At 38.4% G+C, this 19,564-nt stretch overlaps 2 protein-coding genes across 3 annotated transcripts in view; both read right to left on the bottom strand.

The window, feature by feature from the left end:
- Window positions 1-19,564, bottom strand: part of LOC124141796 (discoidin domain-containing receptor 2-like) — a 237,610-nt gene that overhangs the window by 162,454 nt on the left and 55,592 nt on the right. The gene's annotated exons all lie outside the window — the stretch shown is intronic.
- Window positions 9,132-10,593, bottom strand: LOC125377015 (histidine-rich glycoprotein-like). Its single transcript, XM_048389797.1, has 2 exons — window positions 10,568-10,593; window positions 9,132-10,389 (listed from the first exon to the last, which is right to left on the bottom strand). The coding sequence occupies exons 1-2, from the start codon at window positions 10,591-10,593 to the stop codon at window positions 9,132-9,134; spliced, it is 1,284 nt and encodes a 427-aa protein (XP_048245754.1).

The raw sequence follows: 19,564 nt of genomic DNA, 5'->3' as shown, positions 1-19,564 counted from the left end.
AGACCATGGGATAAATAGATATACTTTTTACAGACAAGGGAGCATCCATTTAATTTGTATAGGGGAGGGTTGATTTGAGAAGGATTTCTTTTTTCCAGCTGTAATCAACAAACATTTGGGTATTTTCCACAAACAATCTATTTATTTTTTTCACCATCTCCACCAAACTATTCATTCTGGGTGTATTTCCGAACAAACTATTCATTTAAAAAATCCCCCCCTCCCCATTGAAATCAAATAGATACTTCCTAACCAAATCTGGGATTACAACACTGTATTTATGAATGTTGTTCTTCCATGCTGTACAGACTTCGAATATAACAGGGGGCACGGGTGGCCCAGTCGTCCAAGGCACCGCGATTCGCTGTGCAGAGTTGCATCCCTTGGTCGCGCCAGAAACCTATGATTGTGGGTTCGAATCCCGGCTCGCCCCGATTATGTTTCTAGGTTTGTCAGCACCATACCCGTGCTCATGGGTTTCGCGGAAGTGGTAAACGTCTGAGACCTGCATCACTTCGGGCTTCCCTCAAACATTAAGCTGACACGCCGTGATATAACTGGAATACTGTTAAAAGAGGCGTTAAACCCAACTTACTCACTCACACTCCAATATGACAAAGTTGGAAAGAGCATTTAGTTGTACTCCCCATGAGTGAGGACCAACACTTTTCATGTGCATGACTCCCAGTCCTACTGTAGACTTGCTGCAGTCTTCCGAATAATACTATTGTCCTAACATACTTTCCTGGAGATTTACTGCAGTCTACATGCTAAGATCACTTTTTGGAACAGGGCCCAGAAACACAGCTTATTGCAACTCAAATAATTGATCAGTATTTCTAAATACCATGTGGACTCTCAAAAACTCAAAGGATTTGCTTGAATATTTGCAATATCCCCAAAAAACAAGTTCAATTATGTCAAAACGTTTGATTTTTTAACTTTGTACATCACTATCCCACATGACAAACATAAGAGACAACATCATTCTTTGATTCATGGGCATTTGTCACAAAATATGTTCTAAATATGACCATAGATATAGTTACACCTCTATGTTCAAAGACCTCCTCTGTGGACTAGTGGTAGAGCGTCCGCCCGGAGCGCAGATGGTCCGGGGTTCAATCACCGGCCGCGTTAAAAGGTGTTACCAAAAGGCCTTAAAAGATGGTACTTGTTGTTACCCTGTCTGGCACACGGCATTAAGGGGCTAAAACAAAGACTGGTCGGCTCGGAGTCAGTATAATGTTTCTGATTGGGGTATTCATGTTAAACTGCAGCATGGTATCTCAGTGAGCTAGCACTATAAACTGGCATCAGTCCGGACTAGTACAAGCAGCCACACAAACACACACACGTACATGCACGTCGCTATATAAGTGCAAAAATCTTGGCTGCGACGTTAAACCCAATTTCACCTCACCTCTATGTTCAAACATTCAGGAATATTTGTCAAAAATGAAAGCAAATGCCATCTGAAGTTTACAGAGACAACAATATGTGAAATGCTGAACTTCCTTATTGATAAAATCTATGTGAAATTTGGTAATAGGACATTTAGGCAAGAAGTAGGCATCCCCATGGGCACCAACTGGGCACCAATCCTAGCAGATCCATTCTTTATGCATATGAATGGGAATTTCTGTTTAGATTGGCAAAGTCAAAACAAGGGAATTTGACCAAGTTTAACTTAAGCTTCAGGTGTATTGATGATCTGATATTGTTCAAATAGCCCATTCCATGCCACTGATTTACCATTGAGCCAGAAGTAAAAGAGATCAGTGCAACTGCCTCATCTGTTTAATATTTAGATCCATGAATAAAGACTCAGAGTGACAAAAAGCTATTATCCACATGACTGTGAAACAAGAGGGATGACTTTCCCTTAGTCCTGTACCATGACAGTGGAATATTTTTATTTCATGAAAACAAAACCACTAGATAGATAGATAGATAGATAGATAGATAGATAGATAGATAGATAGATAGATAGATAGATAGATAGATAGATAGATAGATACAAAAGTCCAAAGATGAGCTGTATAATTTACTCAACCGGTTTCACGCATGTGATTTTCAAGAGTGCATATATATATACCGTATTTGACGTAATAAGCGCCCATGGAGATATTTGCTAATATATTTGCTAGTGAACAATCCCAATGAGCACCCCTTCCGATTGATCAATGTACACAAGATTTATTTATTCGTGTATAATACAAACTCGTGTGTTATATGCACCCTTAATTATGGGCAATTAAATTCTGGAAAATATATCTGTCATGTTTGATGCGCACATACTTTTCTTTTGTATCATTTCAGGCTGTCAGCATCAACCAAAAACTTTACAATTTTTCGACTCTGTTTTTTTCTCACCAAAATTATATTCTAACAAGAGCCACCTATTTCTAATTTTGAGAGCGCCCCAGGTGCTTATTACGTCAAATATGGTACATACAAAAGCAAAACTAGCCAGCTCTTTTCCACAGCATCAGGAAAATCTTTTGTTTTAATTTCAGAGGAGAGAAATGTATTGTGTAATAAAGGATGTATTTTAGAGGAGAGAAATGTATTGTGTAATAAAAGATGTATTTTGGAGGAGAGAAATGTATTGTGTAATAAAGGATTTTTGGAGGAGAGAAATGTATTGTGTAATAAAGGATGTATTTTGGAGGAGAGTAATGTATTGTGTAATAAAGGATGTATTTTGGAGGAGAGAAATGTATTGTGTAATAAAGGATGTATTTTGGAGGAGAGTAATGTATTGTGTAATAAAGCATGTATTTTGGAGGAGAGAAATGTATTGTGTAATAAAGGATGTATTTTGGAGGAGAGAAATGTATTTTGTAATGAAGGATGTATTTTGGAGGAGAGAAATGTATTGTGTAATAAAGGATGTATTTTGGAGGAGAGTAATGTATTGTGTAATAAAGGATGTATTTTGGAGGAGAGTAATGTATTGTGTAATAAAGGATGTATTTTGGAGGAGAGAAATGTATTGTGTAATAAAGGATGTATTTTGGAGGAGAGAAATGTATTGTGTAATAAAGTATGTATTTTGGAGGAGAGTAATGTATTGTGTAATAAAGGATGTATTTTGAAGGAGAGAAATGTATTGTGTAATAAAGGATGTATTTTGGAGGAGAGTAATGTATTGTGTAATAAAGGATGTATTTTGGAGGAGAGAAATGTATTGTGTAATAAAGAATGTATTTTGGAGGAGAGAAATGTATTGTGTAATAAAGTATGTATTTTGGAGGAGAGTAATGTATTATGTAATAAAGGATGTATTTTGAAGGAGAGAAATGTATTGTGTAATAAAGGATGTATTTTGGAGGAGAGTAATGTATTGTGTAATAAAGGATGTATTTTGGAGGAGAGAAATGTATTGTGTAATAAAGGATGTATTTTGGAGGAGAGAAATGTATTGTGTAATAAAGGATGTATTTTGGAGGAGAGTAATGTATTGTGTAATAAAGGATGTATTTTGGAGGAGAGTAATGTATTGTGTAATAAAGGATGTATTTTGGAGGAGAGTAATGTATTGTGTAATAAAGGATGTATTTTGGAGGAGAGTTATGTATTGTGTAATAAAGGATGTATTTTGGAGGAGAGAAATGTATTGTGTAATAAAGGATGTATTTTGGAGGAGAGTAATGTATTGTGTAATAAAGGATGTATTTTGGAGGAGAGTAATGTATTGTGTAATAAAGGATGTATTTTGGAGGAGAGAAATGTATTGTGTAATAAAGGATGTATTTTGGAGGAGAGAAATGTATTGTGTAATAAAGGATGTATTTTGGAGGAGAGTAATGTATTGTGTAATAAAGGATGTATTTTGGAGGAGAGTAATGTATTGTGTAATAAAGGATGTATTTTGGAGGAGAGAAATGTATTGTGTAATAAAGGATGTATTTTGGAGGAGAGAAATGTATTGTGTAATAAAGGATGTACTGGACAATATGTTTCCCTTCATGTTGCATCACACTCCAGCAGCTCCAGCCCTTGGTTTGTTTGTTTGTTTGTTTGTTTGTTATTTAACTCCGCACTCAGCAATATTACAGCTATATGATGGCAGTCTGTAAATAATCAAATCTGGACCAGACAATCCAGTGATTGACATCATGAGCATGCAATTGGGATACAATGAAATGTATCAACCAAGTCAGCGAGCCTGACCAACCGATCCTGTTAGTCGCCTCTTACGACAAGCATAGTCGCCTCTTACGCCAAGCATAGTCGCCTGTTACGGCAAGCATGGTATTCTATACTGGATCTTCACGGGTCTACAGCCCTTGGTATCTACATGTCAAGACGTTTGAGGTACCATTCGAGCGTGCTCTTTCTACATTAATTTCAAAGAGTGTCATATGATGCTTGCTAAAAATTGTTTGATCAGGGTTACAACATTCAAGTTTATTTGTTTGTTTGTTGTTTCACGCCACGCTCAGCAATATTCCAGCTGTATGATGGCGGTCTGTAAATAATTGAGCCTGAACCAGACAATCCAGTGATTGACATCATGACCATCGATCTACTAAATTGGGACACGATGACATGCATCAACCAAGTCAGTGAGCCTGACCACCAGATCTTGTTAGTCTCCTCTCACGACAAGCATAGTCACCTGTTACGGCAAGCATGGGTTGCTGAAGACCTATTCTACCCCGGATCTTCACAGGATTACAACATTCAAGGCCTTTGTAAAGCTTTCAAAATACTTTATGGTAGACATTTCCAAATTTGACCCATCAGTGACAAAAATTATGTCCGATGCAATTCCCTATTTTAACTTGTGCCATATGTTCCCATGTTTTTTCAGTTAACAGTTGACTTGCCTTTGCATGTGTTTGTGACAAGTACTACAAACACTTAGTATGACTATTTGATAGTGATTCAAAAACACATGCTTGTAATATACTGGGAATCTTACAATGGACTCCATTTTTAGAAAAGATTAACAATAATGGTAAGTTATTTCTTGTCTTTATTTAAAAAACCAGTAGCACCTTTTCACAAACATTTCAGATGATGTGGCCCACACTGCTACAAATCCTCTCAAGTGACTTCACTTTGTGAACAGTTCAAATCCATCACAACTAGGAGTCTTGTGGACACAGCTATCAGATCTAACATGACTAATTGGACGATAATCATTATTTACTTTTAACAAATGGAGCGTTATGAAAGAAACTACAGTCAACTCAGTAGCAATTATGAAGTAGGTGTGAACCCAGACAAACATAATTGTCATGACAATGACAGCCCACGGCCATGTTGTCACCTTCCAACATTAAATAGTCCTACACAAACATTCCAGCGATGAATTTAAATTCACCCTATGTATTTGAATGGTTGACTTTGTAAGCACCATATCCGAAACCTTCCATTACAAGAAACCTTTGTCTAAACATGACCTTGCCAGTGTTAACAGTTGGAATAATACCACCAATTTGGGAAGAAATAAGTAAAACTGTTTCACATAACTGTCCAATTTGCTGTGTGACTTGAATATCAATTGCTAGCTAGCTAGCTCTGACTACATAAAATTGAAATATTTAACATTTTCATTACTGCTATAGAATGGTGACCTTTAACTGTTCAAAATACCAGAACAGATTGGTTCCCAGTGATATGTAATATGTATACCTTGACTGCAGGAAACTGAGGTTATACACCATGTAAGACCATTTTTATATCTTACTCCACCAAAGATAGTTTTCAAAATCATATATATTGTTATACTGTTATATTTTAACTGACACCCAAATTATGTAACTGACTATTGTGCAAGGCTGTATGAGATGACATTTTGTTTATATGTAGTCAAGCAATTTTCTACAAATAATTAATCTGAGTCTGATATATGTTACAAAAAAGACATCTGCTCCATTTTCAGACCACAACAGTGGTCTGTAAATACTCGAGTCTGGACCAGACAATCCAGTGATTGACATCATGAGCATCGATCCATACAATTGGGATACAATGACATGCATCAACCAAGTCAGCGAGCCTGGGTTGCTGAAGACCAATTCTAACTCAGGTCTACACAGGGGAGACAAGCATGGGTTGCTGAAGACCAATTCTAACCCGGGTCTTCACAGGGGAGACAAGCATGGGTTGCTGAAGACCAATTCTAACTCGGGTCTTCACAGGGGAGACAAGCATGGGTTGCTGAAGACCAATTCTAACTCAGGTCTTCACAGGGGAGACAAGCATGGGTTGCTGAAGACCAATTCTAACTCAGGGCTTCACAGGGAAACCCACTCTACTGGCCACACTCAGCAATATTCCAGCTTTGTCACAGCGGTCTGTAAATAATCAAGTCTAGATCAGACAATCAAGTGATTGATATCATGAGCATCGATCTACACAATTGGGATACATGACATGCATCAACCAAGTCCTGACCACCCGATCCTGTTAGTGGCCTCTTACGACAAGCATAGTCGCCTCTTACGACAAGCATAGTCGCCTCTTACGACAAGCATAGTCGCCTCTTACGACAGGCATAGTCGCCTCTTACGACAAACATGGGTTGCTGAAGACCTATTCTAACCCGGATCTTTATGGGTCATATGGGGTGATGTTCTCTGTGTGAGCCTGATAGCTCGGGGTACATAAGCTAACACAGGGTACATCACACCATATACCTCTCAAGATCGGATGACAACATATTGAAAAAACAAACAAATTCTGTTTCAACCATACAATGACCCTCAACACGACATCTGACATCCTATATATCTCCAGTTAGTCTTCATGCATGCTCTGTGAGGGCAGGTGTCCAGTGATATGTGAACAGACCAACATATATATTAATGATAGGTATGTCCTTGCTGAACACATTATTTTCTTTCAATTATCCTGTGTTTGCCAAGCTGCGTTGCACACCCCATCACCTGTGCTGGCCATTTTAACAAGATAATAAAATCTCTCACTACAAATATAGCTACTGGACAGTAAAGCCACGAATATTTATAGTGACAATATGAGCAGTGATAAATGTAGATTACAGAAATAAACGAGGTCTCAACCAAAGCCTTTCCCAACATCAAGGGTTTCCCTTTCCCAGGAAAGAGCTCTAATTAGCATCCATGCAGCATATATGTTTCATACATATTATTTATGATAAGTGTATGAAAAAGGTAAGGCATTATCGACACAAGAAGTTCAGTTTTTTCCAAATGAAATTCATTTTTGACGCCAGGGACATTTGTTTTGAGTTATAAAGAGTTACTAATGGTCTGTCTCCCAGCATTATATTGTGTGTTTTTCATGTAGTCGGTGCCTGGGTACACAGTGTTTGTTCCAAGTGGAAAGTCTCATTTTAATGTCTATGTTGCATTTACAATTTGGATGATATCCCTGGGTGCTTTGTAAATGATGTGAGGAAATTAAAGGTCAAAGCTGCGTCATAGCAGCCTCCGCATCAGCCTCAAGACAATCATCAGCTACAGGACGATCTTCAGCATGTCTTCAACATAGCAAGGAAAGATTAACTGATTTTTTAATTGATGTCAATTTATTTATTCTTTTTATATTTTTTTAAAGCCATTAATCAAAGAATAAAGACAGAATAAATCACTTTCTGATACATTTTTTGTCATTTCCATTTTTGGGGACATCAGATCTATAAGGTATCCCTAATAACAGAATCAGTTATAGTGAAGTGCAAGTATATTTCAGTAAGGCCAGGCCCAAATACTGTAGACACTTGGAATGTACATAGCATTGTGGCACAAAAACAGTAGGTAAATAGGTAAAATTTGTGAATATTATTATACTGGTGAAGAGCATGGTAATAATGTGCATATCTAAAATGCACCAAATCCACCCTCTAAACATCTTCCCGAGGCAAGAGAGTTAACAGACTAAAAAAGTCCAGTTTCCACCCTTGCCGAACTGGGCTGGTGTTATGGAGTTAGATTTTAGCTGGACTAATGAGTCTATGCATAGTCCAATCAAAATCGTGCAAGGAAATCGAAATCATTCAGATGTCGGTCGATTGCAGGATTTGCAAAGCATGAGCACCACCAACTCGTTGTCAACAGATATTTTCCAAATCTTTTCATGTTTTTAATCTAGGTGCTCACATGGTTTGATTCACTTCATGATGTAAGACCCATTTTATCACAATATAAATCATGATTATCGGTCAGATCGTCTTGACTGGTTGCCACCATTTTGTTTGAAGCAAATGCAAGTGATACGATAGGTGGAATCTGATTGGTCCATAGGAGAGGCATAGTAATAACCACTGGTGGCGCTACGATCGAGCCTAGGAATTCAAGCCTAGTTTGGCAAGGGTGGAAACTGGACTTTTAAAGTCAGTTAACTCTCTTGCCTCGGGAAGATGTCCTCTAAAGAGTGCTCAAAGCACTGTTACCCTGGTCAAAGGATCAGTGTACACTTGATTTTCATTCTAAGCTCCCGGGGGACTGCATAGAGTCATGGTTTACATATAAAGACAGGGTTCCATTGGTTGAACATTGGAGTACAATACTGAGGAAATCAGTATAAATTAATACAAATTAATAAAATTAAAATTTGAAATCGATCTTTGTCTCTAATACAATCATAATTTGGATATGCCAACGTGAAGTGGATCACATCTTTGTTTTCTTATATTCTTCATAATTTGTAATTCTCCAATTCTATATACTATTAAATATCTTCTTTGATGCTTAAGGTGTATAGCAAATATGATATAATATCAGATGTTGTCTTTAGAGTTTATTAAATCTATGTAAGGAAGAACAAACATGTTTCTGGTGCTGGCTTTTTTTATGTACCATTGTATTCCAAGAATAAGAGTTGTTTCCTTAGCAACCATGATGTCAAAATGGGTCAAATAAGTCAGACACAAATTAAGCAAAATGAACACAAAATGATACTTTAGGCCGGCGGAGTTATTGAATTTTGTAGATTTACTGAGAAAAAGCAATCTGCAGAATCATAGCAAAAAAGATTGCTACATGATAGGACTACATATTTGCATGACAGGAAGACTTAAAATTATTTAAAAAATGTTTTGGAGGTGGGTCTTGTATCTTCATTGTGAAGGGTGTTACAAGGGGGCTGTATCATTGCTGTAACAGCAACCTACTTGTGTGCATGCAGTTGTTCTATTCACCTCCCACAAGAAACAGTGTGGATGGTGGAACAGTGTGGATGATGGAACAGTGTGGATGATGGAACAGTGTGGATAGTGGAACATTTGTGGATGGTGGAACAGTGTGGATGGTGGAACAGTGTGGATGATGGGACAGTGTGGATGGTTGAGTAATGTGGATGGTGGAACAGTGTGGATGATGGTGGAACAGTGTGGCTGATGGTGGAACAGTGTGAATGATGGAACAGTGTGGATGATGGTGGAACAGTGTGGATGATGGTGGAACAGTGTGGATGCTGGAACAGTGTGGATGATGGAACAGTGTGGATGATGGTGGAACAGTGTGGATGATGGTGGAACAGTGTGGATGATGGAACAGTGTGGATGATGGAACAGTGTGGATGATGGTGGAACAGTGTAGATGATGGTGGAACAGTGTGGATGATGGAACAGTGTGGATGGTGGAACAGTGTAGATGGTGGAACAGTGTGGATGATGGAACAGTGTGGATGATGGTGGAACAGTGTGGATGATGGAACAGTGTGGATGATGGAACAGTGAGGCTGATGATGGAACAGTGTGGATGATGGTGGAACAGTGTAGATGATGGTGGAACAGTGTAGATGATGGTGGAACAGTGTGGATGGTGGAACAGTGTGGATGATGGAACAATGTGGATGATGGTGGAACAGTGTGGATGATGGTGGAACAGTGTAGATGATGGAACAGTGTAGATGATGGTGGAACAGTGTGGATGATGGAACAGTGTGGATGGTGGAACAGTGTGGATGATGGAACAGTGTGGATGGTGGAACAGTGTGGATGATGGAACAGTGTGGATGGTGGAACAGTGTGGATGATGGAACAGTGTGGATGATGGTGGAACAGTGTGGATGATGGAACAGTGTGGATGATGGAACAGTGTGGATGATGGAACAGTGTGGATGGTGGAACAGTGTGGATGATGGAACAGTGTGGATGGTGGAACAGTGTGGATGATGGAACAGTGTGGATGGTGGAACAGTGTGGATGATGGAACAGTGTGGATGGTGGAACAGTGTGGATGCTGGAACAGTGTGGATGATGGAACAGTGTGGATGATGGTGGAACAGTGTGTGGATGGTGGAACAGTGTGGATGATGGAACAGTGTGGAACAGTGGAACAGTGTGGATGATGGTGGAACAGTGTAGATGATGATGGAACAGTGTGGATGATGGAACAGTGTGGATGGTGGAACAGTGTGGATGGTGGAACAGTGTGGATGATGGTTCTGACGAAAAAGCAATAGACAGCAATTGAAAGTGATATCAAATATTTATGCAATGTCAGCAGTATTGGTATAGACGGCTATATGAAGCTTAAACTGTGCTTGCCTATTCTTTCTGATACCACCCATACATATTTCAAAAAGGGCATCAGCATCGAGTTGCCACTTATTGCTATCTTACCCTGATATGTGCGCTTCACTTCTCATCTATGAATGCCTAAAACTGCTAGGCAAAGGTGAAGGTCAGATACAATATACAGCCCAATAGATTCAATAAACTCAGTTGTCAAGAAGGTGATCGTATCCTACACTCAGATAGAGATGCATCACAGTCAGGAAGGCGATCACTGCCTTCACTCAGATAGAGATGCATCACAGTCAGGAGGGTGATCATTGCCTTATCTCAGATAGAGATGCATCACAGTCAGGAGGGTGATCATTGCCTTCACTCAGATAGAGATGCATCACAGTCAGGAAGGCGATCACTGCCTTCACTCAGATATAGATGCATCACAGTCAGGAAGGTGATCATTGCCTTCACTCAGATAGAGATGCATCACAGACAGGAGGGTGATCATTGCCTTCACCCAGATAGAGATGCATCACAGTCCGGAAGGTGATCATTGCCTTCACTCAGATAGAGATGCATCACAGTCAGGAGGGTGATCATTGCCTTCACTCAGATAGAGATGCATCACAGCCAGGAAGACGATCACTGCCTTCACTCAGATAGAGATGCATCACAGTCAGGAAAGTGACCCTTTGCCAATGATATGTCACAAGTCCACAAGGATATGTCACAAGTCCCTGAACTGTGCTGAACTTGCATTAGCGGACTTGTCAGTTTGTACCCTGCTGTGGAGGTGGATATATGGATGTAGCTGCACTTACACCCAGAACCTAATGTAACCATTGGATCCCTCTCTCCATCAGCATCTTCTGTTCATCACACTGCATGGCCTCAATATCTTTGTTTATCTTTGTTGCACTATTCCAACCATATGACGGCGATCTGTAAATAATCAAGTCTGGACCAGACAATCCAGTGACTGACATCATGAGCATTGATCTACGCATTTGTTATATGATGACATGCATTGACAAAGTCAGTAGGTCTGATCACGCGGTCCCATTAGTTGCCTGTTACAACAAGCATGGGTTGCTGAAGACCAAGTCTAACCCAGATTTTACAGGACCACCTTTGGGTCTAGTGGTAGAGCTTCTGCCCAGATCCCCACCCGCTTCATACCCAAAGATGGTACTTGTTGATACCCTGTCTGGCTCTCAGCATTAAAGGGCTAAAACAAGGAATGGTCAGCTCGGAGTCAGTATACTGTGTCTGAGTGGTGTATTCATGTAAAACTGCAGCATGGTACCTCAGTGGGCTAGCACTATCAATCGGCATCAGTCTGGACTAGTACAAGCAGCCACACACACACGTACGTGCATGTGCATCGCTATATAACTGCGATAATCTTGGATGCGACATTAAACCCCATTTCACCTCACCTCACCTCACCTCACCTCTTCACAGGATCCTTAGAATCTAGTTGTATCAGTTCTCACAGTGAGCGGCGATGCCCTGCATACCTACTGCAATAGCCATTAAACGTTTGTAGATGTCACACACCACTGATCAACCTGGGGATAAATCTTATCAAACATCATGTAGCCACCGGTTAAATATGTTTTCAGTGTAGGTGTTGATGCAAACAAGATGATTAAGAGTTTTGTCTCTAAGCTAGGCAAGCCCCATGTTGTCTGTGGTTATTCATGGAACAGGCCTGAAGTTGTAGATAGGAAACTGATTCACTTGGCATGCTAGGTCTCTAGATCTAAAGACAGCAGTTCACATCATACCAATGTAGTTTTCTCAATCTAAATTTCACTATTTGCATCTAGAACTTAAGAAAGCACTTCTCTTCCAACCAATGTAGTTTTCCAAATATAAATTTCACTAATTGAATCTAGAACTTAAGAAAGCAGTTCACATCATACCAATGTGGTTTTCCAAATCTAAATTTCACTAATTGAATCTGGATTTAAAGACAGCAGTTCACTTCATACCAATGTGGTTTTCCAAATCTAAAGTTCACTAATTGAATCTGGATTTAAAGACAGCAGTTCACATCACTCCAATGTAGTTTTCCAAATCTTAATTTCACTAATTGAATCTGGATTTAAAGACAGCAGTTCACTTCATACCAATGTGGTTTTCCAAATCTAAATTTCACTAATTGAATCTGGATTTAAAAACAGCAGTTCACATCATACCAATGTGGTTTTCCAAATCTAAATTTCACTAATTGAATCTGGATTTAAAGACAGGAGTTCACATCATACCAATGTGGTTTTCCAAATCTAAATTTCACAAATTGAATCTGGATTTAAAAACAGCAGTTCACATCATACCAATGTGGTTTTCCAAATCTAAATTTCACTAATTGAATCTGGATTTAAAGACAGCAGTTCACTTCATACCAATGTGGTTTTCCAAATCTTAAGTTCACTAATTGAATCTGGATTTAAAGACAGCAGTTCACATCACTCCAATGTAGTTTTCCAAATCTAAATTTCACTAATTGAATCTGGATTTAAAGACAGCAGTTCACTTCATACCAATGTGGTTTTCCAAAACTAAAGTTCACTAATTGAATCTGGATTCATAGACAGCAGTTCACATCATACCAATGTAGTTTTCCAAATCTAAATTTCACTAATTGAATCTGGATTTAAAGACAGCAGTTCACTTCATACCAATGTGGTTTTCCAAATCTAAATTTCACTAATTGAATCTGGATATAAAGACAGCAGTTCACATCATACCAATGTGGTTTTCCAAATCTAAATTTCAATAATTGAATCTGGATTTAAAGACAGCAGTTCACATTATACCAATGAAGTTTTCCAAATCTAAAGTTCACTATTTGCACCTGGAACTTCATACAAAGGTAGTTTTCTCAATCAAAATTTCATTATTTGCATCTAGAACTTAAGAAAGCAGTTTGCTTCCAACCTATGTCTAAATTTCACTAATTGAATCTAGATCAAAAGACAGCAGTTCACATCATACCAATGTGGTTTTCCAAATATAATTTTCACTATTTGCATCTGGAACTTAAGAAAGCAATTCACTTCATACCATTGTAGTTTCCTGAATCCATATTTCACTATTTGCATCTGGAACTGGGGATACAGCAGTCACCAATCTAAGTTTCACTCATATTTTGCATACTGAACTTAATAATTAGAGTTAAACATAAAATGTTTAGCCATATTTCAGTTGTGCGTCTGGTGGTTTGGTAGTTTAAGCATGCCATGCTTAGACCTAGGTGAGATTCTTCATCTGGGTATATACAATGTGCGAAGTATATATTCAGTTTCTCCAGAACATGAAATTTCTGCACTTTTGCTAAATAACTTGTATTACTGGTTTTCTTAGGTGCATCTGTAGTCCAACACCATGACAGTGGAATATATTTATTTTATGAAAAATAACCACAATCTAGATATGTATACAAAAGCATGTACAGCCAGCACTAGCTAGCTCTATTCCATATATGTTTAGTCTATGAAATCAGCATCAAATTATTTGTTTAATTTTAGAGGCGAGAAGAGTATTGCGTAATATAAGATTTCATAGACTAAATGTTAGTCTGGTGTATCTGTACTTCCAGGAATCAGGAATCTATGGCGATTTACCGATTTATGAATGCCGACAGATGGAGAATTCCAGGTTTGACAAAGTGGACATATTGGCTCAGGCTAAACCAGAGCATCAGAAACCAGACCCGACAAAATACTCCCTGACATTCTTAAATCATTAATTAGCACAAAGGATGACTGGGAAGTGAGTGGTTATTTCACCAATAAAGCCACATAATCACATGTGGAAGCAAAGTTCTGGTGGCATTTTAATTTGTGACAAGACAGGCAAGCCTCAGTGTAGACCAAGGTAGTTTGAATTATTGATAAATCCCCCATGATTGGATTTCGTGAGTTGGCCAGGCCTCAAGCTTTCACTGAGTCTGTTTGCTGACTTAGGCATATTGATCCCTATAGTCCCTGCACAATATCCATCGGAATAACTCCATTCTACAATCTTAAATTTAAGGGATACCCTCTCAAATTTAATCTTACTATATTGGATTTAATATTTCAAATATTGACAGTCGTAGCTACATGAAAATATTCCAACAATTCAATTTTGAAAGCATCACAGGAAGAAGCCATCATTCAAATGTTTTCCATAGTAACAGATCAATATTTGACACTTGGGGTTCTAGCATACCAATATCAATATTACTTTATTATATTGAAACTGCTTCGTGTCGCACGCACAAACATTCCTTCAAGATTAATGCCAAGATAAATTATTTCTTTACAAATGTAATTGCTGTTTTTTCTAAGTCATTTTAAAAACACATATGTTATACATATTGTTTAACTAGCGATCGTAAAATAAGGCCATTATTTGACAGAGGACATAAATTCACATACAGAACCATCCACTCTGCACCTCATTGCAATTAAGTGATGATATATCAAGGAAAGTTTGAATGTTTTAAAACTAAACTAAGATCATAGCTGGGCAAATATGTGTTTTTTCTTGATTTTCCTCCTGATTCCGACTTTAGGTATCCGTCCCTGATCCTCCCAGTACAAGACACTGACATATTTATGTCCCGGGGGCATTATGTAAGCATTACATGCTTGTGTTGAATGTATGCCAGTCTGCGAGGTGTGAAACCTGCGAGGTCTGCGGTCTCCGGTACCTGCCATGAGGAATTGGTACGGAATTGGAAGAATGGACATCCTTGTTCTCCCGACTCAACACAAGGGGAAACCTTCTGTTTTACAAGTGTACAGTATTCATGCCGAAGATTGAACAAGGAGACCAAGAGGCCGACATGTCTCAGACCTGCAGTAAGCATAGGTGACTGGAAAAACTAAATTAAAAGTAACATTTCCACAATCATAAGAAATCTCTGCTAAAAGTCCATCGTACGATTCTGACTAGATCTTAAGTATGAATCACTATCAAATAGTGATCGAACCAGGTATTTACGAAAATGTGAATGCATCACACAATTGACTTGCCTTGGCATGTGTTTGTGACACATGCCAAGGCAAGTCAATTGTTCACCTGAAGAAACATGGGAAAGTATTGTACAATTCAAAATAGGGAACTGCATCTGGCATAATTTGGGTCAACAAAGCATCAAATTTGAAAATGTCCTCCACATGTCTACTATAAAACTTGTAATTGTCAAACACTGTCTATGTGACATTGCTCATAATATTAATCACTGCTTTGTCTGGTCTAAACTCAATTATTCACAGGCCTCAGCTGAAATATCGAGTGTGGCATTGAACAACAAACAAACAAACAAACAAACAATCTCAGTGAAAGTACCGGCAAATGACAAAGGATGAGTGATGAGGTGGGTGACATCCCTTCCCATCTATGGGGCGGTCGGGTAGCCTAGTGGTTAAAGCGTTCGCTCATCATGCCGAAGACCCAGGTTTGATTCCTGACATGGGTACAATGTGTGAAGCCCATTTCTGTTGTTTCCCGCCATGATATTGCGGGAATAATGCTGAAAGTGGGGTAAAACCACACTCACTCACTCACTCACTCACTCACTCACTTCCCATCTACATTATCAAAAGCTCTTCACACACTGACTCCACGTAAAATCTGGTCACATCTTAAATCTCACAACTCTGCCTTAAGCAACTAATGCCACTTATATAAATCAAATTCCATAATGGATGCAGTGAGCTGGACCTGGGATGACATCAAAGTGATGGTGGATTGGGTGACAGAGTTGTCAAGTCCCGGTGGACATCATCTGTCCGCCCCGCCACCTTAATGTGTCTGCCTGCCAGTGTCCGCCACCCAGCCAGTGCGTGCCCCAAATCACAAGCATACACCATTACAATCATCACTTTACTTTACACTGCTATAAATCTCCTCTATGACTCACAAGGACACATCAAGACCTCACCAACACACAGGGAGACAGGTACTTGGCCTATGTGCGTTAAATGTTCTTTAAAACTAACTGCCATATTTGTCATAATAAAAGTACAGCAGTGGTGACAAATGGTTGTTTTGGATCATGAATCATGAATCAGACTGCGTTTGATTTGATGGTAATAGGATCTGAATGCTGGCTTCATAGCTCACCTGGTTCCAACCACATTTGAGGAAAGAAGAGGTAGGTATAAAATCAAGCTATTGGGAAATACACACAATTTATGTAGAAACTGTCTATATGCTAAATTTATCTTAAAAAATGTCTGATACGTGTCCCAATATACCTATTGCAATATGGTTGCCATGGTAATCTTTTGAAAATTGGGAGAAGAAAGATGACAGACAATGCAACACTTTCCACCACTTATTGCCCTAAGGTGCAGGTGCACTAAGAATTCTAAGCGAATACTGCTATTGGCAATCTTCTCGTCCTACCTCAGTGGGAATACGACCTTATGGGGTAGGAATGGAGTCTGGAAGCCTGAACAGAACCCATTAGAGCCGCCAAGCTATTCTACAACACTGTGCATCTGTAGACACAAGCATACCTAGATCCTTATTGAAATACTGACATTTAAAATGTCCCGTAAACAAAAGTAACATTACTTTTCTTTATCATTATTGTAATATTAATGAATATTTTGCCTGATTTTGACCGCAACTCCTTCATCTTATTGGATAATTTCTTCTTATTTCAAACCCATATGTGATAGCATTTATTTCAAAGGGAAATATAGTAATTTATACGCTGTTTCAAAACAAAGGCCTGGCTTTAAAAAATTCTTATTTATTTACATGTTATTTATTTGTGATGTTGACCTCATGTTTTATCTGAATCAGTGCATATTTGTTTGGAAAAATTTAAAACAACAAAACACAATTTGGTCTGACATTAGGTAGAAGCATAATTATTTTTTTCACAACATAACAATCATGTATTTTATCACCCCCACAGCCTATAGATATTCTCCCAGTTATTCAATGCTTATTGTGTAATCATTCCCATTTATAATGTACAGCGAACCAAGCCTTGATAAAGCTCTGATTTTAATAGCCAGTTCATACTAACGTCATGCGTAACCTCCATGTGTACAGTCAGTGGGTGAATACACTGCAACTTAACCATGTCTACCAGTTATCCAATGGGCATTCCTTTCCTTTTAAAGCATTTTCCTTAATCTGGTAATCAACATGAAACCAAATTTTATAGCACATTAAAGCTCTATCACTCCAGCAATCATTGGCCTTTATTCCTGTCTCGTCTCCTGCAGCCATTCTCGGTGCCGCCATCTGCTCAACTCTCCATAGTGTCAAGAGCAGGATTACCTCCCCAGTACCTACTGGCACTGGGTACGATGACATCTTACTGATCTTAGCGACAGATTAGGTTGATTTTTGTCGCACCTGGGGCAACAGAGGAGATAATCCTGGATGTTTTCTAATTACTTCTGATTACACTCAAAAAATCTGCTGTGAGCATCTTAAGAAAATAGTGGATTGATTTATCAAGGTCAAAAAGTCAAATTAACCTTGAAAATATGTCCAAATCAATACCAATATGAGATTTATTCTGGTTTGAGTTAAATGAACCGATAACAAGAGAAACACCATGGTACTATCTCGAAAACATAAATCTATAAACAAAACAATTTCTTGTCTCTGATTTGTGAGAGAAAATTGATTAAAAAAATGTTGAAAATGGATGTATTGGATTTTAAAAATATCATCAGATTTATTAGCTAATGCACTATGACCCACATATTTGTTTTTGAAAAAGGATCTTGTAAACAAACCAAACACAAGAGTTAATGAATTGAAAAAAGTGAGTGAGGTCAAATGACCATTAGCAAAAGGGTCGCCCTAAGTAGCCCTCTCGCTTGTAATGAGGCGGTCATTTGTCCAGAAGGCTATCAATAACCCTCATTGGGAGGACTGGTCAGATGGATAGTTTCAATAATGACCTGATATTAATGAACAATTAAACATGGATTCATTAATAATCATTTTCTAGCAATTCAACCTACTTCAGCACATACACAGCAGGTGTTTCCCCATTTGTCAAGGTCTGCTTAACTTTTTGAACTTTACATGACTAATATTGCAACCTGTGTGTTCATTTCACTGTAAATACCATTTGATATGATTTATCTCCCCACTTACTCATTATTTTGTATTTCAGAAACACAGTCAAATAGTTCCTTGCATATGGCTTGGTGTTCTCAGCTTGAAATCACTGTGTTTTCATGGACACATTTTCCTGTAGTTGGGTGTTTGAGATGACCTTGTTTACAAAAATTATCAGAAAGACAATAAGTGACAATGAAAAGGTCAATCATAAATATCCAATGATGGTGACATTTCATTAAATGTTACAAAGAATAAGAGCAACAAAACCCTTTCCATATTTATAAGATATGATTCCGTCTATATCATGAGCATGAACAGTGACGATACCTGGACCCACTTGCACAATTGATCTTAGCGCTAAGATGACCGTAACTCCCATACTTTAACATAGGGTTACAATAGTCTTAGCGCTAAGATCGCTTTGTGCAAGTGGGCCCAGGTGTTCACAGAAAGGTGAGCGTATCCTTCCCCATCTGGTGCACCCATCACAAACACATGCAAAGGCAAGTTTATTGTTCATCTGAAAAAACACGGGAACATATGGTACAAGTCAAAATGCATCAGAAACTCTTTGAAATCTTCATAGAAAGAGCATGCTTGATTGTATCAAATCGTACACCGAGGCTGGAGCTGCAGGAATATTGTTAATTGAAATTGGAGTCACTTTTGAAAATACCTTACTTACATAAATTAGGAATCATCTTGAGGTATCAATAGTATATTGGTAACTTGACGTCCATTCTTTCCATGATACGTATCACAATATAATTTTTTCATTTCCGATATAGGGTGACTTCAAATTGGGATTTTTATCATGTGTTCATGTTATATACTTTCCAAATGCCTTTGCTGCCCAGGAGCGAGGATCCTGGGACCCAAGATGGCTTCATATTTTTTGAATGAGTAAACATTATGTTATACCAGCATCTTGTTTTGTTCCATTTATGAACTTCAGTTCATACCTTAATGTATCAGATTGCTTCTGAATTAAAAATTTAGAATTATACA

The sequence above is a fragment of the Haliotis rufescens genome, unplaced genomic scaffold (genome assembly GCF_023055435.1).
Source record: "Haliotis rufescens isolate VD_foot unplaced genomic scaffold, xgHalRufe1.0.p SCAF_8, whole genome shotgun sequence".
NCBI lineage: Eukaryota > Metazoa > Mollusca > Gastropoda > Lepetellida > Haliotidae > Haliotis > Haliotis rufescens.
The sequence above is the reverse complement of the archived record's forward strand: the minus strand, read 5'-3'. Positions and strand labels throughout refer to the sequence as shown.

Coding starts and splice junctions, on each gene's coding strand:
- LOC125377015 (XM_048389797.1), bottom strand. CDS start 10,593: ATGAGAAGTGAAGCGCACATATCAGG. Junction 10,390..10,567: donor AGTGAAGCGCACATATCAGG/GTAAGATAGCAA, acceptor CTTTTTCGTCAG/AACCATCATCCACACTGTTC.